General features: G+C 35.0%; 1 protein-coding gene across 1 annotated transcript; it reads left to right on the top strand.

Annotated features, from left to right (window-relative positions):
* Nucleotides 1–8577: 8577 nt before the first annotated feature.
* LOC104235544 (bidirectional sugar transporter N3-like) lies at nucleotides 8578–10259 on the top strand. The gene is made up of 6 exons (XM_009789331.2): nucleotides 8578–8727; nucleotides 8821–8857; nucleotides 8949–9159; nucleotides 9283–9444; nucleotides 9545–9664; nucleotides 9749–10259. The coding sequence occupies exons 1-6, from the start codon at nucleotides 8682–8684 to the stop codon at nucleotides 10058–10060; spliced, it is 888 nt and encodes a 295-aa protein (XP_009787633.1). The 5' UTR covers nucleotides 8578–8681; the 3' UTR covers nucleotides 10061–10259.
* Nucleotides 10260–11028: the final 769 nt, after the last annotated feature.

Below are 11028 nucleotides of genomic sequence, written 5' to 3'. Positions count from 1 at the left end.
TTTCCCTTATACAAATCCCATTCCCCACCCCATGTCGCCACCGCCCAGCTGTCGGCACGTCGTCGCAGCTGCCACTGCTGCGTCTCTCCTTCTCCACCTCCTAAAAATTCTAGGTTTGAATTACAATTTATATCTTTTGTGTATAAATCTAATGTTTTGTTTATTATATATGAATTAGTTTCAATTGATTATTTAATATTTTATTTTATAGAAATCTAGGGTTTAGGTCTTGTTTTAATTGAATTGATTACATATGGTATAAATTGAATGTTTGAGTTTGTATTGTCTTGAATAGTTTAGTTATAATTGAATTATTAACTTTGTATTGTCTTGAATAGTTTAGTTAGAATCTAGGGTTTAGAATTTGTTTTTGTGAATCGAACTTTTAGGGTATGGGTTGAATATCTAGGATATAATCCTAACTTTTAGTTTATGTTAAACTCGTAAGATATAAATTGAACTTTTAGTTTATGTTTAAACTCGTAGGATATGAATTGAACTTTTAGTTTTTAGGTTTTGTTCTTGTGAATTGAACTTTTAAGATATGAATTGAACTCGTAGGGTATAAATTGAACCTTTTAGGTATGGGTTGAATTTTTAGGATATAAATCGAACTTTTAGTTTATGTTTAAACTTGTAAGATACAAATTGAACTTTTACTTTATGTTTAAACTCGTAAGATATGAATTGATCTTTTAGTTTTTGTTCTTGTGAATTGAACTTTTAAGATATGAATTGAACTTGTAGGATATAAAGTGAACCTTTTAGGTATGAGTTGAATTTTTAGGATATAAATTGAACTTTTAGTTTATGTTTAAACTCGTAAGATTTAAATTGAACTTTTTCTTTATATTTAATATAATTTAATTTTTGGTGTAATTAGGAAAAAATAATTATCTTGAATTAACTAAAATAGATTTAATTAATTTATAATTGTAGAATAAATTATAAATATTATTATTTTATTTGTATAGATGGAATATCGTACTTGGATGTACAATAGAAATTATCCTAATCGACGGGGACTGCGAGAGGATTTTATAAAAGGGGTTGATGACTTTATTAGACATGCAATGTCACTTCCATCATAACAAAGTGAAGGAGTAATTAGGTGCCCTTGTGTCAGGTGTGACTGTATGAAGTTTGAGGTAGTTAAGCTTCATCTTTATAGGAAGGCGTTTATAGAGAATTACTTTGTGTGAACTAATCATGGAGAGATCGATGGTAGCCGTGAGATATTTCATAATATGGTTATTGGTGAAAGTAGTTGGTCGGTGGAGAATACAAATCCTGATTCTAGAATTCAGGATATGGTTGCAGATGCTTTTGGGATGCACTTCAGGGGTGAGCCCAATGAAAATGTTGAACAAACACCTAATGATGACGCAAAACGTTTTTATGAACAGTTAGAGGAAGCTAGTTGTCCACTAAGTGAAGGAAGTCTGCACTCCGAGCTACCTGTTGCAGTTAGATTACTAAGTATAAAATCTGATTGGAATATTTCTCAAACGGCCATGGACTCTTTCATTGACCTTATGAGTGAACTAGTTGATCCTAATATCAACTTACCTGTTAATTTCTATAAGGCAAAGAAATTGGTTTCTAAGTTAGGACTTTCGTCAATGAGAATTGATTGTTGTGAAGATGGTTGCATATTATATTATAAAGATGATGCAACTTTAGACAGTTGTAAATTTTTGTGAAAAGCCTCGTTTCAAGAGGCTTTCCAGCGAGAATATGGTCGCTATCAATGTGATCCATTATTTACCTCTTATACCTAGGTTAAAGAGGTTATATGCGTCGATGAGTTCTACTCCTCATATGAGATGACACTTTGAAAATACAAGACCACCTGGTATTATGTGTCATCCTTCAGATGGAGAAGCTTCGAAGCACTTTGATAGGACATATTCAAATTTTGCTAGTGAACCAAGGAACATTTGGTTAGGTCTGTGTGCGGATGGCTTCATGCCTTTTTCTGTATCTGTGACACCATATTCATGTTGGCCTGTCTTTCTTACACCTTATAATCTACCATCTCAGTTGTGCATGACTAGTCCATATGTATTCTTAAATTGTATTATCCCCGGACCATGTAATCCGAAAAGTTTAATTGATGTATATTTTCAACCTTTGATTGATGAGCTAAAACAATTGTGGTGTGATGGTGATGAAATATATGACATATCAACCAAGCAGAATTTCAATTTGTGTGCTAATTTAATGTGGACTATTAATGATTTTCATGTGTATGGAATATTGTCTGGGTGGATGACTACTGGGAAGTTAGCTTGTCCTTACTGTATAGAAAATAGTAAAGTGTTCACTTTGAAATATGGCCAAAAGCAATCATGGTTTGATTGTCATCATCAATTCTTGCCTCATGTTCATGAGTTTAGAAGGATGAAAAATGCATTCAAAAAGAATAAAATGGAATATGATTCTCCACCTCCAATACTTTCAGGTGAGGAAATTTGGGAGAGGGTCCAGAACTTCAGTAAAGTTATTAAAGCTCCACCTTGTAGATTCCCTGGATACAGTGTTACTCATAAGGACGAAACAGAGTATATTTTGGGAGTTGCCTTATTTGAAGGATAATCTTCTCCGTCACAACCTTGATGTCATGCATATTGAGAAGAATTATTTTGACAATTTGTTCAACACAGTGATGGATGTTAAAGGTAAGACAAAGGATAACCCGAAGGCTAGAATAGACTTAGAAGAATTTTGCAGGCCGCTTGAATTATACTTGCAGACAGAAAACAATGGTAAGGTGTTCAAGCCCAAAGCAAGTTACACATTCACTTTGGAGGAAAGACGGCAAATTTGTGATTGGGTTACGAAATTGAAGATGCCTGAGGATTATGCATCGAATTTTGGAAAAAAAGTAGATATGGAGGTAGGGAAGTTGAGCCATTTGAAAAGTCATGATTGTCACGTTTTCATGGAGACCTTAGTGCCTATTGCATTTTGTGGTTTGCCTAAAAAAATCTGGAAACCGATCACAGAGATTAATTTGTTTTTCAAAGACTTGCGTTCTACCACATTAAGGGAAGAAACCTATTCCGGATGGATTAGAACATTCGTGTAACTTCTAGTAAGATGGAAAAGATAATTCCATGTGGTTTTTTTTGATGTGATGGAACACCTTCCTATCCACCTTGTACATGAGGCACGACTTGGAGGGCCTGTTCAATGCAGATGGGTGTATCTCTTTGAGAGGTAATATTATAAGTTTGATGCATTTTTCTGTTTTATTTGAATGTTCTTGGCTAACATGACATTGTGAAGGACAATTGGCAAATGCAAATAATTTGTTAAGCAGAGGAATAAGATTGAAGGATCTATATGCGAAGCTTATCTTGCAAAGGAAACTGCTCATTTTTGTTCTTATTATTTTGAGAGTAACGTGCCATGTTCTAGGAATAGGCCCAATAGGCACACAGTCAAATGTGTGAATGATCCATTATATCCGCCAATGTCCATATTCAATCAACTAGGCCGATGTTCTAAAGATGTTAGAAAGAGAAGTTTGAGTGATATGGAGTACAAGTCAGCTACACTTCATGTGTTGCTAAATTATTCCAAAGTTGTACCATTTCTCAAGTAAGTATTGATTTATTAGTTATCAAAATATAAAATTTACTGTGATTACATCTCGACACAAATACTAAAAATATTTGATGTGTCACAGTCACTTTGTGGGTCAATTTCGCCATGATGTTGTATATACGAGATTTGATACGTGGTTCAAACAATTTGTAAGTTTATCCTGATAATGTTCTAACACTATGTAGGTAAATAATGTTTGTAAATTATGCTAACTTATGAATTTTTTTAACATTATGTAGGTAAATGATCTAAATAATTGTGTAAATCAATTTTCGATAGATATATCTTAGGGACCTAGGCTTCAGGTCAAACAATGTCTAAGTACGTAGTGAATGGTTATAAGTTCCATACAAAGGATTGCTCTAAAAATAAAATAGCAACAACAGGGGGTGTGGGTTTAAGGTAGTGATGGCAACCAAGTTGGAGATATTGATTATTATGGTGTGCTCAAAGAAATAATAGAACTAGAATATACAGGTTGGCCATACAAGAAATTGACACTCTTTAGATGCAAGTGGTTTGACTCAAATCCAACAAGAGGCACAAGAGTGCACAACCAATACAACATAATTGAGATTAATCATACGAGGGAGTATGATCACTATGATCCTTTCATAATTGCACATAATGTTAGGTAAGTGAATTATGATCCTTATCCATTGCGGCTAAATAAGTCTGGTTGTAATAAAAACTAAGCCTGTAGGTAGGGTGAAAGTCGAGAATGTGTTAGATGTTGCATATCAAAACGATATCTCCAGTGTTCACCAAATAGTGGACGATCAGCTAGAAAATGATTTGGAACATCCTGAACACATATTGGAAGAAGTTGATATAAATGAAGGAAGAATTATAGAAAATAAGGATGAAGAATCAACTGATGAAGCTCAAACAAGTGAGGATGAAGAATTCTCGGACGAGGAACAATACGTCGATGAGCTTTAAAAAGTTGGTTTTTTAAAATAACTCTCATTTTATAGCTAGTTTCGTATATGTTTCAATCTAAATATGTATTATATTATGCAGATAGTAGGCAAGGGTCAAGGTAACAATAACCCTACTGGTTCTCGGGATCGAGAAAAGGCTAGGAAGGGAAAGAGGAGGGTAGAAAATAATACTCCATCTACTCCACCCTCTTCAGAGATGCCTATGCCTATGCCTATGTCTTATCCTCCACCCTACGACTATACTGAGATGCCACAACATCACGAGCCCTACACCTTTGTGCAGACACCAGGTCTTTCATCACAGGGCCATAGGACTATATGTCCGATATACAGTCCAGCTGCCTCATAACCACGCGGATCGCAACCATCTACATCCCATGGATCGCATCCATCCATGTCACAGCCACATGGATCACATCCACTCGGGCCACAACCATCAGTATCATAGCCACTTGGGGTCCATCCAGCTATGTCGCAGTCACAGGGATCGCTAGCCATCTTTATCGTCGACTCCATCTATTTCAGGCCTTCGCCTGAGAGGTAGTAGCTCTGAACCCCCTACACCATCCACTCATGCCTCTGATATACATGCTTCGGACGATGATGTTGATGATGATGAGGAGGTGCATTATGATCGATATGGCAAGATCATCATAGTCCTTGAGGGTGATGGGTAAGAGTTATTTGTTATTTTTGCGTTTATTATTTTGTAAAGTTTTTACTAAGATATTGATGTATTTTTATTGTTAAATTGTAGGTTCATTCCGAGTAATAAGACTATGAGGATAATCACCAAAGCCATCAGAAAGCTTTATGATGACCATTGTGCGACTTGGTCTGATGTTCGATTCTCGCTGAATGAGCAAATTTTCAATCAATTTAAGGTATAAATGTTCTTTTAAAAAGTTTAATAATTTATATTTATGATATTTTCATATAATATTTAACTTTTGAAATACATAGCAAGTGTGTATGGGAACACCGCTATAGCGCGGAAGTGGCTGCAAATTTCCATCACTAGCGATTGTCGCATACTTTCTCCGAAGCTAGAAAGAAGAACAAGAAGCCTGACTGGAAAATTTATGGGATGATTTACAAAGGTAATGACTTACATCAAAGTTCTTAGAGAAGAGCAAAAAAGGAAAGAAAGCTCGCGCATCTGAGAAAGGAGGCTCCTTGCACACTAGAGGTGCGATCAGCCTAGGGACAATAAAAAGAAGATTGGTACGTAATTGCTTAAATTATTTTAATTTTCAAAGTATTTTAATTCTGTTTATTAACTAAATTAATTTGTTTTTAGGAAAAGAAGTTGGGGCATCCAATGAACTATGATGAGCTATTCAAGGAGACATATATTGTAAAGAAGAAGAAAGTGACGGATCAAGAAAGGTGGGTCGAGGACCGGGCCTCGAGTGTATATATAAGCTTTCACTTTTCTTTAATTATTTTAATTACCTTTATATAAATTTTGAAATACTAATTCAATTTAAATTTTCGTACAAGGACGCTACCAAACTAACGTGGAGGAATTCATTTGCACTCAGCCAGCTGGTGAATCGGGCGAGCCAACCCAACCTTCGGATGAGGATGCTGAAAGAATATGGATGGAGTCTGCTGGCGGTCCAAAATGGGGGAAGGTATACGAGCTTCCTACTAAGAAATTCCATCGCTATAAGTGTGGAATGCAAGGAATAGGGACTTCCTCGCAAGGCGAGCAACTTGATGGGGAGAGTCTTTCTATGCGGGAGACTGTGACAAAGCTCACATCTGAGCTAGAAGCGGCCAAGGAAAGTGAAAGGGTTAGAGATCCTCAGTTTCTTGGCATGCAAGCTCATATCAGAACTCTCCTATTTACTGGAGATTTTTTGTTGCCCCGGTCTCGTGAGTCATCACCAGAGGCTCGACTTGAACGTGAGCGTTCCTTCCGTCCTCCCCGTGATTGTTCCTCTCGTCCTCCACAAGACCCTTCTCGACACAATCTTTTAGATGAAAGTTCATCAGACAGTGACGATAATGTTGTACAAAATACTCCTTGACTTTTATATACTTTGAACTAGACAAATAGAACCGGTTTTTAACTAGTTGTAATAAGTTTTAACGTGATTTGGATTTTTTAGTTCTATTGAACTTTAATTTGTTAGTTTTAATGTATTTATTGAATTGTGTTGTTGTTGTTGTTGTTGTTGTTGTGAGATTTTGGTATGCTGGTAGGAGGTGTAGCTGCCAAAATAGGCATTTTATGCCAAAATTAAAACCCAGAAAATCGACCAAAGTTGGTCGGTTCCTAATTAAAAAAAAAAAATGTTGATTAGCGACCAACCTTGGTCGCTTAAGTTAAAAAAAAAAAAAATTACCGACTAAAGTCGGTCGGTTAATGAACAATGATTACCCAGATTTCAACTTTACTGACCAGCTTTAGTCGGTATGGTTAAGTTTTAATTTTATTTTAAAAATATATATTTTACTTTACCGACCAACTTTGGTCGCTAATTTTTAAATTTTAATAATTAATAACATAACGTAATTTAAATATACAGACCAACTTTAGTTGGTAAAATTAAATTATTAAAATATTGTTACCGACCAAAGTTGGTCGGTATGTGCTTTAAATTGCACAGTTGGTCCTTTACCTTTGCGACCAACCTTGGTCGGTAATTAGCGACCAACCTTGGTCAGTATACTAAAACGACCACCAAAATAACGACCAAGCGTGTTTGGATGAGTTTTGATCAGTAATTTGCCAAAACCGACTAACGTTGATCACTTTTTTGGGTCACTAATTACCAGATTTCTAGTAGTGTACATTTTTTGGACCATGTCTGAATCCCGCATTGGGGATTTCTTATTGAATCCACTCAGGTATGCCGACATGCATATATTAAAAAACGTTACTTTTTTACTTACCAATCGTCACCATTTTAAAATGATTTATACCTTTTCTTCAAAAGTTAAATGGGCATTTACGTACAAAAAGATGGAAGTGGGGGAGGACCATTAATTCATTATTTCGACCTTATACCATAGAGTATAAAAATTTGAGTTCTCCACGCAATTTGGAGGATTTGAGAATGCATCTCTAGATCTCAATCTTTCAATTTTTTTAATCTTACTTTATAAAAGTCGGGGGCCTCTTTTAATTAAAAATAATGTCTCTTTACTTGTTACATATAGGAAATCAAAATCAGAGGAGCAATGTGTACACGTGGTAATATGGTATATTTTAATAAATATTATACTACTAAGACTAAACCTAGAACGTGCAATATTATTATACTACTAAGATGAAACCAAGAATGTTCGAATTAACAGCAGCTTTTATGGTGAAATAATAATTTTATTTATGAGTTCAATAGTTCATCATCAAGTGTTCTATTCCCTTGACAGTTGTAATACTGCATACAGCACGTAACTCAAACAAATGTAGCAAGAGAAGAAGATCGTATCTAACATCTTGGGTTCAATCATTCGAACAAGCATAATGCTATGATATACGTAGTGGCTCATAAACTTGGGAACAACATCCATAAAATCTCAGGGGTCGTTTGGTTCAAAATCATGATATCCCAGAATTATTATTCTATAATTATAACAAGGATTATAACTTGGACATGATAAAGTCATAAGCCTAACAAAGCTAATTCATCATAAGCAAATTGATCTTCTCAATAGCTGCAACTCTATTATTGATGCAAATTGTTGACTTTAATTGGTCCCTCAAATTTCTAGAATGATTTTTGTTGATTTGTGGCTCATTTTTAAAGAAAATGAAAGAATCAAACACTCCAAAAAATAAAACGAACGAGTTATAAGTATTAGTGCTCCTAAGGATTGGGGGATGACATAATAAAAGAGAGTTACTCCTCTCAGTGCTTTTTTGCACTATAATTAATTACTTTTCCAAATACAGTAGGAAAAGAAAAAAAAAAGGAACTTTAATTTCAATGTTGCATGCACCAACTTTAATAATTCCCATCCCTTGCCTGTATAAATATGTCAGCCAAACACTCCTCATTTCACAGCCAAGTCGAAAACTTGATTATCTTTTGCAACTCTAGCATTTTGAGTGAGAGACAGAGTGCTAGAGATTTGCAATTCTTTGGCTAGAAAATACAAAAAATTAAAGAGATGGCTGGTATTTCTGGTCACTGGGCTTTTGCTTTTGGTGTCCTTGGTAAATACAAACCTGTTTTCTCCTAATTCTTACTTCTTAATTGTAGAATATTCTGACTGGATTTCTTAAATATGAACTTCCATATAATTGCAGGTAACATTGTCTCGTTCATTGTGTTCCTTTCTCCACTGTGAGTCTCCATTTTCTTGTAGTATTTTTTAAATGTTCAGTTTATTTGGATTATAATATGACTAACACTATATATAACTTCACACTTGCAGGCCTACCTTTTATAAAATCTACAAGAAAAAATCAACTGAAGGCTATCAATCAATTCCATACGTGGTTGCGCTCTTTAGTTCCATGCTTTGGATTTACTATGCATTTCTCAAGACCAATACGACCCTTCTCATCACTATAAACTCCTTTGGAGTTTTTATTGAAACTATCTACGTTGGTTTCTACCTTTTCTACGCACCAAAGAAGGCCAAGGTAAGGTTTTTCATGGCATCCACTGGACAACTATTTTTTTTTTTCCTTTTTAGGAGTTCTTATTTTCCATCGTTTCTTTTCCTAAAGGAAGAATATTTGATGTTTACAATTTAATTAATGCAGGTCCAAACTGTGAAGATGCTGCTATTATCAGTAGTGGGTGGCTTTGGTGCTATAGTTCTTGTTACCCAATTTCTATTCAAAGGAGCAGTTCGAGGGCAAGTGGTTGGATGGATCTGCCTTGTGTTTTCCTTGTGTGTGTTTATAGCACCCTTAGGCATTGTGGTGAGCTTTTACATACAAATAATTCACGTATTTCAAAACTTAATTAGACGTCTTATTATTAAGATAATATATTGCTCATGATTTTTCTAATTTCATGCAGAGAAAAGTAATAAAAACAAAGAGTGTGGAATACATGCCATTACTCTTATCAGTGTTTCTCACATTAAGTGCAGTGATGTGGTTCTTCTATGGTCTTCTACTTAAGGACATCAACATAGCTGTAAGTTCTTCAATTGCATGTATCCATGTACGTAAAATTTCTTTGATCTTATCAATGTAAGTCTAATTACGTTATCTTTTGTAGGCTCCAAACGTATTGGGATTCATCTTTGGTATTCTCCAAATAGTGCTCTATGTAATATACAGCAAAAAAGAGAAGGCAATCCTAAAGGAGCAGAAACTTCCGGAGATACAAAAGCCAGCAGTCATTGTGGTGGGTGAGAACATGAACAAAAAGAAGCTTCCAGAATTGACACAGGAACAGATTATTGATATTGTGAAGCTTGCCGGTTTACTGGTTTGCTCAGATAAAGTACACGTAGCCTCGTGTCCACATGATACTAATTGTGGAGTTAAAGTAGAAAACATACCCAAGCTGCAAACTGTGGAAGCATAGGGCAGTTGATTAATGCCAGGCTTGGAATTGGCATTGATCTCAGTGCAGTATATATTCGCGCAGATTCTTGCAACTAATTCCATAGGTTGATTTTTCCTAATACTGATGTGTTTGTACACAAGTCATCTCAATGTAGGCTTATATAAGCTTTCTTCTTGGGATGTCCTAGTAAAGAATAAATATTGAGTATGCACGATTCCTTCCTGTCCACAATAAGTGATATTTTTGCCGTTGTCCCATCCTTTAATGAAATACTAAGTCATTGGAATGGCAATGGGGCGGTTGCGGGACGGGTTTTGCTGAACCCGCAAAATTTTCAACCCGCCCCGCATAGCATTTTTATCTATTTCTAACCCGCCCCGCATCAACCCGCCCTGCCCCATCCCGCATCAAGTCCTTTTTTCCCCTTTTTTCATTTGTTATTTTTTTTCTGTATTTCTTCTTTTGCTTTTCGATATTTTGCTTTGTTTCCTTCTAAAAAACGTATGTCTAACAAAAACGAATTTGTTAATTATTACTGGAAATCATTCTCCTATAAAAATATTCAAACTAGTATGCCATATTTAATTTTTTCGGTCAATATATAGATGTGATGTAAACCATATTACTCGAAAATACTACCAGAACACTTATATTCTATATTGCTACCATTCTATATTGAAAATTCAGAAATAATAGTAGTCTTCATGGAATAACAATAAGAAATTACTTTATTTTATTTATTTGCTGTCATCGAATCAAATAAATAATATATTCAAATATATTATAGCAAACTTGTTATTTTCCATCATTGTAGCCTCGTAACATGTTTTTCTTTAGTTTAGCAATTTAGTAGCAGGCCCTGTTAAAAGTAATTAATTATAAATAGAAAGAATAGATTATGCAACTTCAGAATTTGAAAATTTTCCAGAAGTCTCGAATTCAGGCCTGGGTATGAAGTCGCTTTTGTTAGGGAGCGCTTTACTCCC

Source organism: Nicotiana sylvestris, chromosome 3 (assembly GCF_000393655.2).
Source record: "Nicotiana sylvestris chromosome 3, ASM39365v2, whole genome shotgun sequence".
Taxonomy (NCBI): Eukaryota; Viridiplantae; Streptophyta; class Magnoliopsida; order Solanales; family Solanaceae; genus Nicotiana; species Nicotiana sylvestris.
This window is presented reverse-complemented; position numbering and strand designations above follow the sequence as displayed.

What these genes read in the sequence shown, in the direction of transcription:
- LOC104235544 (XM_009789331.2), top strand. Translation starts at nt 8,682, where the DNA reads ATGGCTGGTATTTCTGGTCACTGGGCTTTTGCTTTTGGTGTCCTTG. An exon ending in ACGCACCAAAGAAGGCCAAG is followed by an intron (nt 9,160 to 9,282) that starts GTAAGGTTTTTC and finishes TAATTAATGCAG; the next exon opens with GTCCAAACTGTGAAGATGCT. An exon ending in TTAAGGACATCAACATAGCT is followed by an intron (nt 9,665 to 9,748) that starts GTAAGTTCTTCA and finishes TATCTTTTGTAG; the next exon opens with GCTCCAAACGTATTGGGATT.